Source organism: Tinamus guttatus, unplaced genomic scaffold (assembly GCF_059628265.1).
Source record: "Tinamus guttatus ecotype Peru unplaced genomic scaffold, ASM5962826v1 Tinamus_guttatus_pri_ptg000302l, whole genome shotgun sequence".
NCBI lineage: Eukaryota > Metazoa > Chordata > Aves > Tinamiformes > Tinamidae > Tinamus > Tinamus guttatus.
Window position 1 is genome coordinate 22,693 of NW_028288836.1, and position 21,925 is coordinate 44,617.

Genomic DNA, 21,925 nt, shown 5'->3' on the forward strand with positions numbered 1-21,925 from the left:
CAGTTGGCTCTCCTTTGAGACCCTGCAGCTTCAAAAGCCTGAACTGCTAAGCGTAGTGAGGGAGGGGTATGAGGAGGCTGTGCATATGTCTTTGAAAGGTTAAAGTTTCCATGATGCTGAAGGCTGAGAATTGGCTTCTTGCATCAGGAGGAAGGTCTTTGTTCTACCTCAAGATTTGCAACTGTGAAGTATGTTCAGGGCCCTGGTGGTAGGCAAGTGGGAAGTCTGTCAAATGAATCATCTGAGTCAAGCAGCTTCCCCAGGAGGAAGCATGAGCATTAGTACTGGGGGACTCCCAGCTGCAGGAGCCAGAGGCCCTTATTTGCAAGCCTGACCTCTTGTGTGCTGTGAGCTCAGCTCTGGGACACTGCAGAAAGGCTGCCAAGCCTTGCCTGGACCCCAGGCTGTTGCCTGGCCTGCAGGGCCAGGGGCCCTGGTGACAAAGAGCACAGAGGAGGTGGAGGAATCCCATGCCTCTAAGACCAGTTTGAAGAAATAAAGACATCCTTGGTAGAGGAGGATCAGGTTAGGGATAACTAACGTGGACATGCACAGGTGTGCAGGCTCTAATGGGATGTGAGAGAACTAGAGAATGTCGCTGCAAAACCACTCCTGATTCCCTTTGAAAAGGTCATGGTGACTGAGAAACAATCTCAAGGGCTAGGAGGAACAAATTTCACCCCAGTCTTCAAAAAGGACAAGGAGGAGTCTGGGGGAACTGCAGGCTGGTCAGCTCCTCTTTAATCCATGGGAAGGTAATGAAGCAAATCCTCTGGAAACTATTTCCAAATACATGAAGGACATGAATGTGACTGGGAGAAGTCAGCATAGATTTACAAGGGAAAGACGTGGTCAACCAACCTGATAAACTTTTATGATGAGGTGACTGACTCAGTGAATAAGGGGAAAACAGTGGATGTTCATCTTGACTTTAGCAGGACTTGTGACATATTCCTCCCCGTACACCCAGCATCCTCATAGTCACCCTGATGATGGCTAGATAAATGAGTGATGAGCAGGACTTTAAATGGGCTGAATTACTGGACTCAGAGGGTTATGATCAGCAGCACAGTGTCCTGCTAGAGACCAGCTACAGGCTCCAGTACTGCTTGTCTTTGTCAATAATATGGATGATAGAAGAGTGTGCATTCTTGGCAAGCTTCTAGGTGATTTAAAAAAAAATACAGTAGTACACAGTTCGGGTGGCAATAGAAGGAGTATTTCATTCACTAAACGATTCTGCTGCCCTTCAGAGGGACCTTGGCAGACTGGAGAAATAGGGAGAGGGGAACCTCATGAAGCTCAGCAGAGGGAAATGTCAAATCTTGCAGCTGGGGAAAAGTAACCCCATACACCAGTGAAGGCTCTTGGGGCTGACCAGCTCAAGAACAGCTTTGCAGAGAAGGATCCTGACAGACAACAGTTTGAACATGATCTACCAATGTGCCTTTGATGGCTAAAGAAGGCCATTGTTATCCTGGACTTCATTAGAAATTGCACTGCCAGCATGTCAGGGGAGGTGATCCTTCCACTCTCCTGAGCCCTGCTGAGGCCACACCTGAAGTGCTGTCTCCAGGTCTGTGCTTTCCAGTGCAAGAATAGTACTGATCTTCTGGGACAATTCCAGTTAAGGATGACTATGATGATTTAAGGGATTGAAGCATCTGTCATATGAGGAGAGCCAGCTTGGAGAAGACTCTGGGTGGGGGGGATATAGACAAATATCTGATGACAGGTAGTAAAGAACAAAAACAAAGTAACAGCAACAACAAAAAGTAGAGCCAGACTCTTCTCAGTGATGTTCAGCGAAAGGGCAAGGGGCAATGGGCACAAATCAAAAATAGGCGATTCTGTTTAAAAATAAGAAACGTTTTTACTCAAAGTGTGACCGAACATTGGTATAGGTTACCCAGAGAAGTTTTGGAGTCTCCATTCTTGAAGATAATCAAAACCTGACTGGGAAACCTGCTTTAGTTGATCCTGCCTTGAGAAGGGGTTTGGACAGGGTCCCTCAGGTCCCTCCAGAGGTCCCTGCCAACCTCAGCTATCTGTGATTTGCAGAATTTCATTTCAGAGGTCTAAGAGTGAGCTCAAATGAAAGAAGTGTTAATGCAGTGTTCTTTAAATATAACTCTGGAGAGCTACTTGGAAAGCTCTTGGTGAAGCTAAGCCTGTTTCTGGCTTTGCAGGAATTGGAAACACGTGATTGCCTCCTTTGAAAAATATTTTTTGTTCGTACGGAATATAGACCAGGTATTAGATACTCTAAAGCCAAAATGCGTAAATGAGTTAAAAGGAAAGTAAAGCAGAATGACTAAAATTCATCATCAAGTAGTGGCAACATGCTAGAGAATCTTTCTGGTCTTTAACTTAATTTGTCTAGTTTTCAGTGTTAACTCTGGGACAATATAGTGGTAGGAAAATAAAACTTTTTGAATAAAGTTAAACTGAGTTGTAAAATTTTATTCTTTATTTAAGAACATAAATGGTTTCAGAAGACAATGTAAGGATCTAGCAGAGAGTGAGCAGAGATGTGCATATTGAGGATAGATCAAGTGCTTACTAATATACTTTTAAATTTCTTATGCCTTAATGATTTGAACATCCCTAAAAATTCTTATTGATGTCGTTCTGAAGCTTTTCTTCCTTGGGTAATGAGTCCTTATATAATGTAACTTGGTTTAAGCTGGCCATTGGTCTTAGCGTGAGGCAGTAGTCATTTCAAGTTGTGTGTCATCGTCAACCCTGCAGACTGGCTGTTACTGGATATATCAAGATTCTCAAGTCAGGCGCACAAAACCTTTGCAAACAAAACCAGATTTAGTCTATTATGCACTACTGTAATCTTGTAGAGCTAAGCTATGGATTTAAGTGGTCTCCTAACCTACCTGATTTTTTTCCCTGCCTTCTTTTTCTCTATAGAATGTGTACGTAAACATAAACCGCATCATGTCAGTAGCCAATCGCCTGGTTGAGTCGGGCCACTACGCCTCGCAGCAGATCAAGCAGATTGCAAGCCAACTGGAGCAGGAGTGGAAGGCATTTGCTGCAGCCTTGGATGAACGTAGCACCTTACTGGATATGTCCTCTATTTTCCATCAGAAAGCTGAACAGGTTAGTAAATGGGGAGGGAGACAACAAGAGTTTCTATGCTGAAATGGTGAATTGTGCTGCTTGCCTTCATTTTGGACAGGGGTTTAAAAGCATGGTTGAAAACAGCAGTAAGAAAACTAGGGTATTCGTATCTGCTGGTTCATCTGACTTTCAAGTTAAAAACTTGTTCTCTCTGGCTCAATACAGCCCACTATTCTTATTCTCCTCAAAAGTCATTGCCCATTCCAACGCAAGCAAGTGAAAACTTAGCCAGACGGATTAGATGTATGAGTCAAAATAAAGTAGACATAAAAGCCTTATAGAGCTAAGCTTTTAAGTTAAAAAAGAATGAAAAAAGCAGTATATTTGTATCAATATAATGCCCTTTCTACATCCAGAATTCATTTACTTCTGCTGCTCCTTTCACCTCGACAGCCATGAGAGAAATGTTCATATATCAGTCCTTAGGTTCTCAGTGTTTAACTCGAAGTAATTGCTTACAGAAAATTCATCCAAACTGGTCTGAAAGTTGAGAAGTTAATTAACTGTCTTCTGGATCTGAAATTGTGGTGGGAGATGTTTATTCAGTATCCCATAAGAGATTCTTCCTATATTAAACTAAAATTTTAGCTTTAGGCCCGTACCAATTATTTTAATTAAGTCATTAACCATATGTAACTGCTGGAAAAGAGGTGTATGTAGGGAAAATGGGAATAAATATCCCCAAGTGAATAGTCTTGATGGTGAAAGCGTGTTTTTCCCCTCCAGGGAATTCAGTTCTGGAGGAGTTGCTGTGTGTGTGTTGTTGAGTCACTCATTGATATTACAGACTGTCTGCTCTGCACATCTGTGGAGGGCTTGGAGAGCCGAGCTCCATAGGTGCTCATGGCTGACTAGAAGCTCTGGAATGCTGCGGGGCTTCCATAGATGCAGCTCTTGCTGAGCAGGGTTCAAGGAATAGTCTCGTGTCTGATATAGGTTTAACTCAGAATTATAGCAGATGCCGTTTGGGAGTTGATGATAACTGGAGAAATCAAGAGAAACACTCTACTGCTTTATTATTTAAGGAGGGTTTTTCTTCTGCTCACTGCTACACAGAAATTCAAGTTCCTAACAGTTAGAAATGTGAGCATATTCAGATGCAAATATATATTGTGTTACCTTCAATTATGTTAGTGATGATGTTGGTACGTTAGTTGATGTAACTGAACTCATATAGCTTAAAGTAAATTATATAAACTAATGAAACTGGAATAGGCATTTTAGTAGATTATTGAAGAAAAGCCCCACATGGAATAGCAGAAGGAGTTGTTTTCTGGTTTAAAACCATTTGATAGATGGATCAAATTGATAGATAAAGGTGAGGTACCTCATCAGTATTGGTGTTTTCCAAATTGTCTGTGTTATTTAAGCTTACGTTTAAGCACTGTCAGTCTTGCATGTGAGATACAATGTGTATATATGAGTGTGCGTGCATATATGTGTGTGTGTACATATATATATATATTTACCATGTGTGTGTAAGCATACATATATATGGGTAAAACATGAATCAGACAGATATGCTCTGACTAAAGCATTGTCCTTTTGATAATAAATTATTCTTCAGAAATCAAAGGTGTAAAATTCCTTTTCTGTACTTTTTTTCTTTTGTGCTGGGCTGAAAATAAGTGGCTGTGCTACCTTCTTCAGGACTGAGTGCACATGTAGATGTAAACAGGGGAAAAAGAAGAATGAGAAAAAGAGCACTGCAGCATCTGCTGGGATTAATTCAGTTATTGCCTTGAATTGCTCCTTCTGCAGTTTTCCTTGACAATCCATCACAGCTAATTTTCAATAGTTGTTTTCTATTTTACCTGGCCATGATTTATCAGATGTCTGATTACCAGTGGACAATCTCAGTTAAAGGCAAGAGGGGCTAGAATGATCCCTTTAGAGACTGGTGATGCTTGATCTATATAGTAAAGAGTAAAAAGTATGTGGTCAAGAAATCAGCACATGTTTTTTAAGTGCCCATCTTGCCTTTCAGCTAAGCATTTCTGCCGGCTGTCAGCACAGTCAAGGCTGTGGTAGCTGCTGTCAGGGCTGCTCGCTGGTGCAGGAGATGCAGCTCCCTGATTCTGCAGGACTCTCTTAGTGTTCAGTGCTTAATGTTGGAAATTTCTTCTTAAATATCCCTTGATGACATGAGAGTAAAACAAGTAGCTGAGAATTAAGTACTTCACCCTTTCTCCTAGCTGTCAAACCCTACTGGTGACCACAAAATGGTCTCCGGGTTGCCTTTTCCCCAAAAAGGCTCAATGTGTTCCAGGAATCAAAATGCATATGGTGAGAGAAAGGCACGCTCTCTGAAGCCTTTGGGAATCTTGACCTTCATGTGAAGAGAAGGCAAATTTAGTTTATAGATGCCGCATGCCTGGCTATACTAAGCTCGTGTTTAAGAGCCATGGAAAGTCTTAGGAAAAACGGATCCCTCACCCCCTTTTTCTAACATAACTAGGGTATAAAATTCATACCCTCAGCTGTCAAAACTAACTTGGCAGAACTTGATGTGCATGCAGCTATGATGACATTTCTCTTCTGTCCAGACAGTTTAAATTTCAGAAGGAATTTAACTTGTCAGCAGCAGAGGTTCTCTTGTCACATCCTTGGTTCACCCCACAAGGCTTGACCTAAGCAGCGGCGTTGCCGTAGTTGTGCGCTCAGAACTCAGCATTAGACCCTGAAGTTTTAAATCCCTTACATTTGTCTAACAGCTACAGTAGCATTTAGTGCTTCTCAGTATGGAGAAGTTGGTGCTTGAGGGCCTTGGGTGTGAGTTTATAATGCTTTAATGCTGTTTTGCCTCCTTGAAGATACTTTCTTAGCAAAAAAGACAACTGGATTGTTTGAGCAATTTGCCACACCATTTCTGTGTGTGTATGCAAAGTACCTTGCTTTTCTCTGAAGATGCTATAAAAAAAAAAAAAAAGAGGATGAGTAAGTGGCCAATGATGTTCCTTGAATATCTGCAGTGGCAGGTGACAAATGAGAGCTGGGGGTCTGGTCTTGAAAATTGTAGTATGTTGTAGCACTTTATGAAGGCAAGACCTTAGCTGCCTTTGTGTCCCTGGCGTGGTAGGGTAGGCATGGATGAACTAAACTTACTAGCTTGCAAAGTCAAGAAAAAGAGCAAGAGTAAACCTGAAATATCGGTCTTGCCAACAGTATAATTGGCCCTGAAGTTTGCCAACATATAATTAAGCCTGTCTGTGAATGGCTGTGAGTTCCACATAGCTAAAAAAACAAGCAGAATCAGACCTTGTTTTTTTTCTGCTATAAGGTTAATTTTGGCCAATTCAGAAAGAAATGCATTGGGCAGTTTTCACTTAAAAGGGCTCTCCCCAGTCGCCGTCACCCAGGTAGTTGGTTGTCCTTAAGCATGTTTCTAATGTGTGTGTTTGGCTGCTGATAGAAGCCAAAGTTAAGCAGAGCTTGTTTCTCTGTTGCAGTACATGAGCAATGTGGATTCGTGGTGTAAAGCGTGCGGTGAGGTGGAGCTTCCCTCTGAACTGCAAGACCTGGAAGATGCCATCCATCATCATCAAGGGATATATGAGCATATTACCTTGGCTTACTCTGAGGTGAGTTGCTTGTTTGTTTCTTTAGGTTGCTGACTTGTTTCTGGTAGAATGGTGTATGGTTAAGTTTGGGTCATGAATTGACAGAGTTAGTTGTACAGTGCATTAGTTTGAAACTCAAGTTTCAGGTTGTTCCTGTTAATTTATATCCTGGATTTTGCTTCTACTGTTCAAATTTAAATGCAAGTTTTAAGTCTTCCTCTTAGGCTTCTGAAAGAAATTTAAAAGGCAGTTTGAGACAATAATACTGTTTTTTCGGACTCATCCAATACAAGTAGCTCATGTAGTGTACTAAGTATGTTTAACTTGCATTTGTGTATTACTAACTTCTAATAGCAATACAATGCTATCATTAAAATATTTGCATGGAAAGCAGCTGAGTATTCTTTGGGAAAGTTTTGTCTTGGCATGGATTGCTTTAAGCGTCTCTTTCTGAAATCTTCTCTAAAGAAAAAAGCTTTAACTTTCAAAGGATGTCACTTGACAAACCAGAAGTTAAATGCTTAGTTCTGCCAGCTTGAGAGGCATGAAAATGAGCCAGCCTGCATATGCACTTGGCATGCATAAGATCAGCATGTCCCATGTTGCCCATTGGTTTTGAACCCAATGATGGAGAATACTTTCTGGCATATCTAGTAGCTGCAAATACAACTTAGAAAAAAAATACTTATTCTTCAGGCAGCCTAGAAAATGATGATTAAAGTAACTGGTGTTTTCCTGCAGTTAGTTCCCTCCTGAGTTATGTCTCTTTAGTTAGCCAAAGTGGGAAATAGAATGGGTTTTGCTCACAGGGCTTTTCTGCATTTCTTCTTGTGCTTTTCTTACTTTTTGTTTAGCAAGGTTGTTAACACCACAGAATAATGTTACTGGAGTCTTTTCATGTTAGAATAGCATCAATTGAACTTGGATTATATAAAGTAGCTTCTGTTCCAGTGAAAGTTGTGTATAAATATGCATTTGATTTAAATCAAGGTTAAAAAAAAGAATGGTGGATACAAGATATTGTAGGCCTGTGATTTACACCTGTTAAAAGTAGGTAGTTTTAGAATAAAATAGTTTGTGATTTATACTTTGCCTAAAACATAAAATTATATTCTGATTAATCAACACTTGCAGGAAACTGAAGTGTAGCTCGGGTCACATTTTAGGTGCACAGCGGTAAAGGAGTGTAAAATCAAAGCTGGTGCTGCCTTGTTGTTCATGTATCAAAAATGGACTTTCTGAACACTTGCCACTGTAGGGTCTGCAAAGCTTTTATTTCCCATTAGTCTGGTGTCTACAGTCTATATTAATTGTCCTTTTGAGGAAAAACATGTGCTGACACCCCCACTTCTGATGCATGCCACCTTGCTAGGGCAACTATTTCACATACTGAAGCACCTCTGGCAATAAAACTGTAGCAGCTCTAGCTACAGGTGTGTTTCAGCTTATTCTTGGCTGTGTTCTCTAGGAAGGGTTTTCTTCATTGCAACTTCTCTTCATTGAGAGAGTCCCTTAAAAACAAGGGGAGAGGTGCAACATGTTCGTATTAGACAAATGTGAAGACAGGCAATTTGGGGTGCAAGGAATATAAAGGTTAGGGCTGCCTGGAATAACAATCTTAAAGGATCGAACATAAGCGGTTTGGATCAGTCACACCCCTTTTTTATTAACTTATTAAAAAAAAGTCAAGTGTAAGAACGTTTGGTAGATTATTATGTGAAGTACTGTTTGCTTCCTGGTGATCATAATGTGTATGAAATAGATGGGTATTTGGTCGGGTTGCTCTGCTAGGGCTTCAAGGCAAACACCTTGAAAATTTGTTTACCTTTTCAAAGTTGTAGCGTTTGATTTTTGGAATAATGAGGCTTGCTTTTTCTTTTTTTTTTTTTTTTTTGAATGTAGGTGCTTTTCTGATTTCAGGTCATTTCTTCTTCCTATGTTTGAAAGCTATAGCTCATTCTTTAGCAACCAGAATTTGTGGAAAATTAATAGTTGCATGTATGGAGAAGACGTGTTCCTTCTTGACAGAAAAGGTTGTGTTTCCCTGTATTTTAATTTGCATTCCTATTTGAGGAAGGAGGATTCAGTCCTCCTTTTGGAGGAGGATTGATGGAGTTGTCTCTTTTTGTAATGATATTATGGCACTGTTGCTTATCACTATCAGACATATGACTTAGTTTCTCTTACAGCATGGAGTTCCTTTCACTTCGTGATGAGTGAGGAGGAAGAGGGGAGCTCCATAGAAAAGATAACACTTTGTCATTCATTTTAAATTGCAGTGTCTTGACAACATGACTTGAAGACAGTAATTTTAAAGAGTGAATGCTTCTAAGACTAGACTGAGTCTAATGACTGAGGATAATTACTGTGTATTACCGGAAAAGTAACTTAGTGGTTTGCAAGCTTAGATAACCAGCGTGCTTGAAAAGCTAAGAGCTGTGCCTTAAGTTATATACTTAGCTGAGATCTTAGAGTAGTCATGTACTGGAAAGGAAATAACTACTGCTTGGAGCAAACATGCATGACTATTTGGTTGTCCAGGTGAGGAGGAAATGTGCATGGCTATTTGGTTGTCAAGATGATGAATGAATTAGCACATTCTGGGACTGTCACACTTGCTTTTTTTTTTTCCTGAATTGCATGGATTCTTGATAAATAATAGTAGGGTTTTTTTTTGTATATATTTGAAAGACAAAACTTGTCCTAGATGACTGCTTATGATGCAGAAGGGAAAAAGTCATCATAGTAACAACCAGAATGGATTACAGTGTTTTTCTATCTGACTTGACTTGATAAGTGCTGGTTTTCCAAGTGTGCTCATTCTCTTTTTTTCACACTTGTTACTCAGGGGAACAAGCTTAAATGAGAATTGAGAAACAGACACTCCTTTACCTCCTAGAAAATAACATTGATCTGCTCTGACTATTGAATAGCAATCTTTAAATGGGATCTTGCCTAAATTGAGTGAAAATCATTGCAAATAGCTGCTAGGGAAAAGCTTTGACATGTTTCCTCTTTGACTTGGTCTTGATTTAGTGGATTACAACTATTGTTTGTGTCCCTTTTCTGTGGTTTTGGATGAATATTTCTTGCCTTTTACACGAGCAATTAGAAAAGTTCTTTCCAATTATCTAAGTAATGCTAAATTGTAATAGTGCTTTTGAGTTTCTTGTTGAAAGTGGCAGAATAGTTAAACAGCCATAAAAAAAGCTTTCAACAACCTTAATAAATGTTAAACATTAGCATTTGACCAATGACCAGATGATGTGGGATTTACTACCTTTTAATTAGTGTGCAAAATCCTAATATTTTTGCTATGGTTTGGATTAGAAAAAACAACAGCTAGAACTGCCTCTCATATTCCTTATCAACATCCATAGTTGAATGTATTTCTGTGGAAAAGTTTTAAACCCAATTATTTTTTGACATAATATCAGCTTTTTGGTTGATAGTCTGTTTTTGGCTTACTTGTACAGTACTTGTACACTAATAGTTTTACAGTAATAATTTACAAGTATTACTTGTACAGGAACAATTTAAAAGTAATATGTATACAAATCAAAATTGCTCCAAGTTCTTGTTTCTTTGAGTATACTGATAAATTTAATAATAGCTATAGAAATTAACTTTCTTTTTCTCCTCAGTAGTGGATGAAAGGGGGGAGAGATTTCTCAGAGGGCATTTCTACTCAAATGGTTAATTTTAGGTGCTTTGACTACAGAGCTGGAAAGAGAGGAAGGGGAATGCCTATTGCAAGTTAGCGCTGACCCCTTTGAAAAAATCACTATTGATGAAAACACTCTTAAGGCTGTTATTTGGAAAGTTGCTACTGCTTCACATCTGGGCAGAGGATAAATAATGTGAATTTCTACAGTAGCAGCACATTATCATACCTGGAATAAAATATCCTGTTGCCCAGGTTCTCAAAGAGACCTGAAATAAGGGTACTGGGGAGGTGGAAGGATAGCCTGGCAAGCTTAGGTGAGGCAAGTAACTCTTCATCCTTTCCTAACGGTCAGGTAAGCCAAGATGGAAAGTCACTTCTTGACAAACTTCAGAGGCCTTTAACCCCTGGCAGCTCCGATTCCCTCACCGCCTCTGCCAACTACTCAAAAGCAGTTCATCATGTTCTGGATGTTATCCATGAGGTCCTGCACCACCAGCGCCAACTGGAAAACATTTGGCAGCATCGGAAGGTCCGCCTGCACCAGCGACTTCAACTCTGTGTTTTTCAACAGGACGTTCAACAGGTGGGTTTTATTTCATGATGTCTGCATGACTTTCCATCTTCCAGACCATCATATGAACCTGGCTTGTGTTGGCAGGTGAGTTTTGACTGCTGGACCCTTGTGTTCTTTTATTCAGCAGTTGAGCAATCACATAGGACTGATGACCTGAATCAGTGGGCGTCAGAGAAGGCTTATTCTTAGTTCGTAGGGGTAGAAAATACCCCTTTTTCACTTGAATTTTTGTGTCAAATCCTTAGTGATACTTGCCTGACTTTTTTTTTTTTTTTTTTTAAAGGAGAGCAATAATCTGAAGTGGGTAAAAATCACTGATAAGATTGCTTTCTGAGAACAACTCTGTTCTTGACTAAGTGGTTTTAGCTGCTATACTTCAATTGTTGTGACGGCATCCATAAAATACAGTAAAGTACATGAATGTCCCTGATCCAGCCTGGAATGGCAAAACTGTGCAGAATTCCTTTGCTAAAGGGTTTAACAAACAAAAAAATGTTTGCATTAAGCTGTGTTCAACAGAGAAATTTGTAATTTATTTTTTATGTAGTATCCCTTTGTAAAGGTTAAGATGACAAATTTTTACTGATCGTAGTCAGTAAAAGTGAAAGTGTTCATGGGTGTTCCAACTTCTCACTGGATTTTAGATATCCAGTCATACATTCTGTTTAACGTCTTTTTCTTCCACATTAGTTCACTTGATCTTCAAATCAAACTTCTTGTAGTCACCTGTTGCCAGAAAATGCTGTGTATGTATGCGCACAGTTGGGAGTAAAATTACCTGCTTTCAATTACTCACAGTAGTTCATAGACTTAATGTGGGGGTCAGGAGGAGACGACCTTGTTGGCTCAGGTTTCCATACTGAATATCTATCTTTTCCTGTGAGTTGAAGAATAGGTGGAGAAAAGTATATTTACGTAAGTACTGAATTATGTATAAAATCATGCTTTTTAGTATAAAAACTAAAAACAAACAACAAAAAAGGCAGTTATTTGCCCAACTTGTCAACAGCCAGATGTGACAAAAAAATGAGGAAATGTGTAGGAAAAAAAAAGTTAGATGATGAAAAAGTCAAAATAGATTGAATGCTAAGAATGATCAGGAAGGGCATGAAGGAAGAAAGAAAACTGGGAATGCTGGGGTGCTGCTGTCTAAATCCTTGAGGCCCTTCATCAAGGTCATTGCATCACTAGTGGTTAGTCAGGAGAATCCAGTGCCTCTACTTGCATAAGTAGCCAGTAAAGGGCATGTCAAAGCTGATGATGCACAGTCCGCAAAGGAATCACCTCTTAAATTTTACAGACTTCACGAGGCTTCTTCAGAAACTGAAACAACCTTAATGGTGTGTGTTTTTTTTTATAGGCTCTTATAGGCTCTGCCTACATTTTTTGTAGGCTCTGTAGGCAAATATAGGCTCTTCCAGCTGTAGTCTAGTACCAGCAAGCATGGACCAAGCCCTAGGACTTGTGTTTGGATTCGTTCTGGGCAGGGCCGATGCTGACGACCTGGGTCAAGTGACCTCCTGAGGCTGTGTGCCAGATGCGTGCTTCAAGAGGTTTCAGTTTGTGGGCCAGGCTGCAGGTAGTTTTTCCTGAGGATGGATGGTGTTTGCTAAATGCTACATTGAGTCTAATCCTGCTGGATCTACTCTTTGCTTTTATACCTTGGCAGTCATAGAATGTTTGTAGGGAATGGTCATTTTATCCTCCTTCCTACTGTGGGAGTTGTCACGTGGTGCTCACACGCAGGAGTTAGCTCTGAGGCTGCTTGTTCTTTAGACTGTTTAGACTGTTCAAGTAGCCCTTCACCAGACTGGGGTCATTGTAGAATCACTGTCAGGTTCTTCAGCAAAAGACTGGATGTTTCCTCTCAATATGAGACCGAGGTGATCTTGGAGCCAGTGTGTTTAGCATCAAATAATCAGGAACATGAAAACTCTGAAGCGTGCACCTTTGCCCACTGCTATAACCTCCAGTATCAAAAACGTATTACCCACATGACATGTGTGGACTGTGAGTGTCCCAGGAACGTTTAGCATGAGGATTGCTGCATCTAGGCATCGGTTATCTCTTGGTTGGAAGAATTTCTCTTTCTTCCTATTTATGCCACTGGTTTCTCTGTATGCCTTGCAAGGCAGATTTTGTATTAAGACAGACATCCTCTCGATGGTGTGAAGCTGCAGTCTCTGGTGCTAATGCATAGCACTATCAACTTCAGATGTGAAAGTAAATTTTACATATAATGATACAACCTTGGAATCAGTGAAGTAGGGCATGTTTTCTATGTTCCTGAGCCTCTCCCTTAACATCCAGCAGTGATGACTATCTGAGACTGGGTTGTCTTTGTTTGATCCCTGTAATGGCCATTCACATCCGCTTTGGAGGCTTGTGAAAGGTCGTCTGTGGTATTATAGTTTCTCATCTGTGTTATTTTAAGTCATCTTTAGGTATCACTGTATTTTCGATACTGCCTTGTGGTAGATCACAATGCGAGCTGTGGATATTGTTCCCTCTAGTAACTTTTCATAGTTACTTATGTTTCCATGGAGATCAGGCTACAGCGTGATGAGGCCGTAATAACAACATCCATACCAGATAAAACCGAGGTGTGTCTAGTAGTAGCTAACAGCAGATGCCTTAAGGAGGATAGCAAACATAGAACGATACATCTGCAATAGCCTCCTCCGGCAATCTGTAGCTCCCTCAACTTTAAAATATCTACAGGGAAAAAAAAAAGTGATCTTTGACAACATTTTCTTTTTTTCCACAAAAGAAAAGCAAAACGGTTATCAGATTGTCTAATTAATAAAAGAATCTTTATTCCTTGATACCATTCAGTGTGTGAAGGTATTTGCTTTTGAAGTACTTCATTAAGTTTATATTCAAGAGAGTTCTGGTATGGTTATGAAGTGCTCCAAAGGAACTTTTGAAAAATATTTTCGTCTGCAATTGCACATTCTTTCAAGCTTGCTAGTCCTTGCTCAAACCTTAACAAATTCAATTAAGATTGTCTAGCCAGATTTAGGAATGAATGTGAAAATGTTGGTTTTTTGGGGAGCCAGCTAATGGAGTTGCCCAAAGGGCTAGGCAAAAGTTCTCACTAATACGCAAAAGCCAAGTGAAATTCTCTCGTAAGAGTGCTGCCTCCCTCCTGCCCAGAGTCAAGGTGAGAAGGTTGAGCAGGAAGATTCGTGGTTATAACTGGATTCACTCAGAGGCTTCAGTGCTGCTTTATTCATGATCTGTGTGCTGAATTTCTGTGGTGGTTTCTTCTCTTGAAGTTACCGATTGCTGTTCGGAGCAGATTTTTTTTTTCTCACATGCTGTTTATTGCTTTTGACCTTATGCTCTCTGGCGCAGGCTAAGCTGTTGGTTTCATTTGTTACCTGTAAGCTGGCAGGAGGAGCCAGAGCCCAGTCTAGCTCTCTAATCCAAGCATCTCTCTTTAGCTCTTTTTGTATCAGGAAAAGCAGAGTGGTCTGCTGGAACTAGTCAAAAGCATTGCTAATTTAAGCTTTATAGGTAACCGAGGGCTTGTTTGGCTAGTGCATACTAACCTCGCTTGTACCCTTGCTGATCAACTCTTTCCTTTGCAGGAAGCAAAGGAAAATGTAAACTTCCACTAAAAAAGGCTTTTGGAAGCTTTTGGTTATACCTTCCAGGAAAAATGAATGATGCATAAATTAAAATACATGCTGTGGAGATTTAGTGAAGGACAGATGATTTGAGAAGGCTGTGTTTTGTGGCATAATGGGAATGTTTATTGTGTTTGAAGTTGTTGTACAGAAGAGAGTGCAAACCAAAAAAAGATTCTAACAGTCGAGATAATGAAAAATCACACCAGATGCTTTCACTTTCTATACTAAAGAAAGCCCAATGTCTTCCATATGTGAATAATATGTGGGATTATGTGTGTATCAAATATAACCATAAGTAAGATGCTGCAGGGAGTGGCTTTTAAGTCTGGTAGTATGGAAGGTTTTTTTAGTTGCACCAGATGTCAGATGTCTTCAGTATAGGGGGAAAAAAAAAAGAGAAACATTTGATGCATCAGAATAAAGGATATTAGTAGATAAGGAGAGATAAGATGCATTTTTTTTTTGGAAGATATACTTCAAAATGAAACAGACGGGTTTTAAAGGAAAAAGAATGCTGGAAATGAGTTAAGTATTATACTTCTCTAAATAAATAAGGCATATGGAAGGTTAAGCTGTGTTAGAAAAATTATCCATATGGAGTGGTCTTTAATTCTGAAAAGCTTTTTTGAAACTCAGAATATCTTGCAAAGGATTAGATGCCATATGCATATTTCCTAATGAGGCATTAAAATATGGCTAAGATATATTAGTTTGGAGAGATACCAAATGTTTTTGCTTGTTCGCTCATCAGAAACTTGGGATGTGTGCAATAATCCTTTGTGTTAACTGGCAGGAACTAATTACATGTACAATTTTTACTATTTATAAAACCGTCAGTGCAGTCATTGTGGCAGAAGCTTTAATGTCCTTTAATGTCTTTGGTTCCTCATTTTTCTAGCTCTAAAACTGAGGATATGCAGTTCCCTCTATCTGATGTTTTGAGCAGATGTTTCTTTGAAGAATGCAAGCATTACCATTCACCTTTTAACTACTTCAACTCAATTATACTTTCTTATCTGGGGGGGGGGGGGGTAGAGGAGGACACAAATCTCTACTAGATTTCTTACTATGCAGTAGGAAAAGAGAGTTCTTCTCTTATAAAATATCCCTGTTTTATTCACCAGCATTGTTTGGGAATGTTCAAACGCCATTAGTGTTATGTTACAGAAGGTCTTCAACTGGAGGCATAAAGAGAGGCACAGAGAGAGCCTCACACGGGGTCCGGCCACTTGAATCACATTGCTGTCAGGTTGATGAATGTGTAGAAATTAGGGTGTCCTTGCTAGGCCTCAGAATAAAGCAATCATTTTAAATCATGTAATCTAGCTAGACAGAGGCAGATATTGCCTTGGTATAGTTTAATGTAGCTGTTAATAAGGAAATGTAATGAGCACTTCAATGGCAATAGTGGCTTTTGATATCTATTAATATAATTATTCAGTTGCTCATGTGCAGTCCCTTTACAGCTCCTTAGTTTCTTGCAGCATTTGGTTATCTCCATTCAGAGTTTGTTTGTGTCTTGCTTTCGTACCCCAGGTTTTGGATTGGATTGAAAACCATGGAGAAGCTTTTCTTAGCAAACATACTGGAGTGGGGAAGTCCCTGCATCGGGCTAGAGCTTTGCAGAAACGCCATGAAGACTTTGAAGAGGTTGCACAGGTAAAAGCCATCGCATGAAAAAATGTGGAGTGTTTTTTTTTTTTTTTTTCATTGAACTATGTCAAATCTGCCTGCTGTGGAACTGAAGAGCTGGGCAAAGGAAACTCCTCTACAGAAAATTCAGTTCCAGTATTGGCCTGTTTTACTTATATCACAGGCTTTCATTTCTTCTTTCCATTTCTGTTTCAATAAGGAAAACACAAATTTCCAGTTTAAATGCCCTCCTATTTTGAATCAAGGATATCAACATTTTTTTCCAAAGGAATAAACTTTATCAGTATTTGAGTGGGACTGATGGCAAATCCCACTTTTCCATCATGCTTAATAAAAGACAAAACAAAACCCTACAACAACAAAATTAAAAGCTATCAAGCTGAAAGAAACAGAGGTATTAGGGAATGCAGTGATAATAACAGGGCAAAGGTGGAAAGGGGGGTGTGTGAGCTGAAACCCATGAGAAGCTGGAGCTCCATTAGGAACATGCACTGATTATTCAGTCTGAATGATCAGTCATCCCACAACAGAGAGTAAACATCAAGAAAATCTCGTTAAGGTAGGATTGATAGTGTGGTCCTGATGTCAGAACAGAAGGTGCATGCATGGAAAACTCTAAAGAAGTGACAAGCAGGGCTTTAGCAGTGACACACAGTGTGGTGGGTGCATCAAAAGTGTATTTCTGGATTGTCTATTTAGATTAAGCTCTTAGTAGAATGAGTATGATTTTAGAGCACTACAGTGATTGAGGAATTGAAATAGCATCAGATGGATTCCTCAATATGAATTTCATATAAAATTTTCCAAGATAATAAGCTCTGTTAGTTTTATATATACATGCTGGATTTTCCATACATATGCCTAATATTTCATTTTTAGCAAAATCTGTAATTTCTTCCATGTGGACATGCTTATTTTTCTAGGTCAGACAGTCAAGAATCTCTTTGTGTAAGATGCTTAAGAAAACCTGAATGATCTCATACTTAATACTGTGTTATTTGAGAAAAGAAGAAAAAAATGCTTGTCTAATCAAACGGAATGAAGCACGTAGAACTGCTAGTAGCATATGAACTGTTTAAAAAAAGCATCATTAATTTATATTGCAATTAAACTAGAAAATGGTAAAGCAAATACTTAGCAAAAGTTTTCAGAAACAGAGCACTACTTGGATTTAAAATGATCTCTTCAGGGAATAGTTTGAACTTCTATTTCTGGAGATACTGAAAACTAGACTGTTCAAAGAACTTAAATGCACTGCAGGGAACCATCCTGCACTGACAGCAGAATGGACAAGATGATCTAATAAGTCTGCCTGTTTCCTTTTTTTCCCCTCCTTCTTCCCATCTCTAAATTCCCAATTTTTGGGGACTGCCAAGAAAAGCACAGCCTCTGCTTCTTTCACTTGCTCCAAAATTGTACGTGAGAAGCCCCCAAGGCCATTCCTGCTGTGGTTATTATAAGGAAGATTCTGTTAAAGTTTGTGCGAATAATTTCCATTTGACTTGCTCTCTATGTACATTTCTAGTTGGCCCAGGTTTTGTTGGTTTCTTTCTTTTTTGTTTGTTTTCGATTTTTTGAGAAGCCTAGGCACAATTAGTGTTTTTTTAGCAAGCTCTAATCAGAAGTGGAGAGTAAGAAGCATCTGGTGGGGTGTCAGTGGCATGGCAATGCTTTATCAAAGGCGAGGAGCCAAGAGTGTTGTTGAATGTTCTTGATCCAAGGCTAACTGCCGATTTTTGAGGGGAGCTAAAGTAATATTTCTGTTTTTTCCCTTATTTTTTAATGTGAATGAGGTTTGACAGCACTCTTCAAAGGTGTTAAAATAAGCTATGCATAGAGGGGAATAGATGATACAGAGTCCACTATAGGCTTGTGCATTACCTAGTTTAATATTCTTGTAAAATGAAGACTTGCCTAGCTTCATTTGATACTTTTTAACACTAGGGGGTCAAAAGGTATCTAAGAAACACCTTCAGTTTAAGTATGTTGCCTGATGTTTAAACTTGAGAGCATCTGCTACATTTGATGAGTAATCTTCTTTATTTTCTTTCTGCCTCTGATGATTTGTATACCTCAGTTAATTCTCCCTCTGTTGGTCTCTCTCTTCCATCCCCCCATACACTACACTAAACTCTGGCTTGTCTGAACGTCCGTTCATAACCTCCTCTCATCTCTCTCTTTTTTTTTTTTTTTCTTACTGTGATGCATCCTATGATACTTCTTTGAATTTCAATGTTCTCATGTAGATTTTTCCTCTCTTTTTGTTGTCAGTCGTATTCATTTGTGGGGTAGTATTCATTCATTCTATGATAGCAATTTTGAGTACTTTCTGAAAACATGGATACAAGGTTGTATCTTTGTTTTGTTTTTTGAAGGATATAAAGAAAAGCTTATCAAGAGGAGTACTAGGAAAGTAATGGAATACATTGTTTAGGAACGTGGTGGGCTCTCCCTTACTTTTTCGGCATTTTGGAGAAACAGTGTTACTGACTTTTAGCTGTAGTTGTAACTTGTGGCAGAGAGAAGTGGACTAGGGGGCTTCCTAAAGTCAAATTCTTTTGATCTGATTCTTTCCCCTGGGATCTGGAGAAGGACTGATAATGGAGGAGGGTTCTTCAGTTCCTGTGCTCCATACTGAATCCACCATGGAGGCCCGCTTGTCAAGTTAGGCCTAAGCGACTTCTAGCATGAACTCCTACCCTTTCCACCTGAGCTGCAGTCTGACTGTCTTTGTCTCAGCATTTTCAAGACCTTGTTTTCTTCCAAGTGTGGTTTTGAAGTAAGCGTAGGGCTGGGAACAGCAATAATCAGTGTGTTCAATTTGCTGTCATTTCTATCAGAAGGGTAGTTCATTATCTGCTCTATAGCAGTTTTTGTGCTGTGTTTCATTTTTACTTGGAAAAGACATTTTAATGATAAATCACATCTGCTCTTAAAATTTGAGAATTGCAGCCCTTTCTGAAGCAGGATCTGAAGCAGCTGTGCTGTGTTAACTTCCAAGTGCAGGTAGTTCACCATGCAGTTTATGAACAAGGCAGGCCAGTGCCGGAGAACGTGTTATGTGGAAGATGCTCCTGGAATTCATAAACAACTCTTCGTGTGGGAGGCGGAGTTTTTAATCAAACTGGGAAGCGTCCCCAGCAGGCACGTGCCGGGGGCTGCGGCTCCGGCCAGTGCAGTGGCTGTGGTTGGGAGCACTCGGGTCCCCGGTGCGCACGGGCAGCGCCCACGTGGCGCCAAACACCAGCAGGTGCCAAACGCGTGACCCGCGGCACTGAGCACTGTGCCCCCCGCGGAAAAGGGGAGGGCCGCGTGGGTCCCCACAGGCAAAGCTGGGATGGAGCCCTGCGCCCCACAGTGAGATTGAAAAGCTGGAGGGTAAGGAAGGGCCAAGAGGCTCGCCGTGGAAGTCAAGGAGCTGCGTGGTTTGAATTCCTTACCAAAACGGCGATTAATGGTAAGCACCATGCAAGCACATGGAAGCTGTTCTGAGTCATGTAAGCTTGACACTGAATGTACCAAATGGGGCAAGCACAACTATCTTCTGCCTTGCTTATTAAAATATGTGGCAAGGGAAAGAATAAGGACACTTCCCATCGGGTACCACTTGCAACTGAGCGGTTCAGAGACATTTTGTATATGCAGATATATATTTAAGAAATATGCATATATCTGTTAAACCCCTCACCATCCTTTATTTTGATGCTCTTGATAGATAGGAGGAGCACAGAGAGAAATGAACCCTTCTGGGCTTGCCTGGTATTTTGCTTGAGATTCTGGAGAACTCTGCTTTCCTGGCCTTTAGTCGAGTTTCAGGCTAGGTTTGGATTTAACCTTTGTGGATACTCTGATGTTAGTTAGGGGTTGGTTAGGTATTTATGGCAAAGAAGAAAGAAAAACATATTTGCACAGACTTAGTTCATCCTGGCAGAAAGCATTTTTACCTGATACAACTCAGGCTGGGAAAAGACAATGAGGGCAGAATGGCATAAAAGAAAATGGCATAAGTTACCTTGTTGGTTTTGGTAGCCTGTTCTGCAGCCTTGTCAGGATGCATGATATGGTGACATAAGTAAAGTTTCTTTAGGGTAGACTTGGCTTGAGTCTTTGTCCTCTTCAGAGGTTAACATTATTCTCTGTTTCTGTGAGGATGCTCATTACGAGAACCATTCTAACTTATGAAATCCAAAGGTTAGAAACTCAAAAGAGAACCACTCCTAATTCAAATTAATGAAGAACCTAAGGCATCAAGCTGCAAGCTCCAAGCTTTAGGAACCGATAACAATCTCTCTCTTCTCTAGAGCATGGATGCCTTAGAATAGGGAAAGTTTGGTATCTGATGTGATATTTTCTGGTGTGACTGTTTGCTCTTGTTACTTGTATGGCATACTGGGACAATATTCCACTCTGACACTCTGCCATAGTGTACTTGTGAATCTAGCTCCATTTCTGCTATTTCACAAATGCTGACTCAGTCAAAATGGAAATTCTGGAGGCCTCATTTCCATTAGGATGGTTGGAAATTTTCCTTCTCTGTTTAGTCACTTAATACCTATCTGCTGAATGTGTAGACTTGATACTAGGTGTCCTTACCAGCAGCTAAGACTTCCTTACATTTGAAAATACAATTTGAAAAGTCTTCTAGCCAAGGTTATTGTTCATCCAGTGTTGGAATGGACCAGTTTACAAGTTATTAGACTGATCTTTATTCTAGTTGTGAACATAAAGATCTAATTCCAAGAAGGAATCAACAAGACATGTTCTAGATTGAGGAGATACTCAACTAGACACAGATAAGGAGCTAAGAAACAGTTGTTCCCAGCAAAGTGAAAGAAGGATCTAGGAGTGTAATAATAAGGTTGTTTGCCATGACCCTTAAAAAAATAAATAAATAAGGTTCCTGTCATTCAGGAAATGAAGTTCTTCAAGTCTTCTACTGCCTTCCAAAAACCAAAGGTAACATACAAAATTATGATACTATACAAAAATGCATATTGCAAGAAGACATTAATTCTTCTTTCTTTTACTATTTTTGTGCTGAAACTGATAGTAACTTAACACTTTGCCTTGGGGAAGGTAAGGCAAGAGCTGCCATCTACAAATACTCTTCTTAATGCCAGGTGTGGAGGGGTTTTGTCAGAACTAAGCTTAGTAACTACTATTGTTATTCTGTTGACATGACATCACCTAATCTATTATGGGTCTGATTATTTGTTGTTAGGTTTTCAACAGAACACTGGCTTTAAAAAAGAATGAATTTTCATTCATTTAATCCTATGAAACTTATTTCTCTACAGAATACATACACCAATGCAGATAAACTTCTAGAAGCAGCTGAACAGCTGGCTCAGACTGGAGAATGTGACCCAGAAGAAATCTATCAAGCAGCCCATCAGCTCGAGGACAGGATACAGGATTTTGTTAGGCGTGTGGAGCAACGCAAGATCTTGCTGGACATGTCTGTGTCCTTTCACACCCATGTTAAAGAGGTAAAACTCATGAAAAGTCAAGGTTGCAACTTTTAGCCTTAAAACCAGGCCTGTCCAATGTTACTTTTCTTGTTGCAATCCTGTCACAAAAAATAATGAACCCATATTATGAAATGAGTTTTGATTTAAGACTCGGAGTGTAATTCATTGCAGTTCAAACCAGGGGACAGTTGGTGCCCGTTTGTGATTTTGTGAGGAGGTGTTTGTTTTTC

The 21,925-nt window shown here is 39.8% G+C and overlaps 1 protein-coding gene across 1 annotated transcript in view; it reads left to right on the top strand.

Moving 5' to 3' along the window:
• Positions 1-21,925, top strand: part of TRIO (trio Rho guanine nucleotide exchange factor) — a 167,382-nt gene that overhangs the window by 19,941 nt on the left and 125,516 nt on the right. The window contains exons 6-10 of the mRNA XM_088528145.1: positions 2,923-3,114; positions 6,585-6,716; positions 10,715-10,945; positions 16,108-16,230; positions 21,522-21,713. Coding sequence (XP_088384271.1) covers positions 2,923-3,114; positions 6,585-6,716; positions 10,715-10,945; positions 16,108-16,230; positions 21,522-21,713 — 870 coding nt within the window. The remainder of the gene's footprint in view (positions 1-2,922; positions 3,115-6,584; positions 6,717-10,714; positions 10,946-16,107; positions 16,231-21,521; positions 21,714-21,925) is intronic.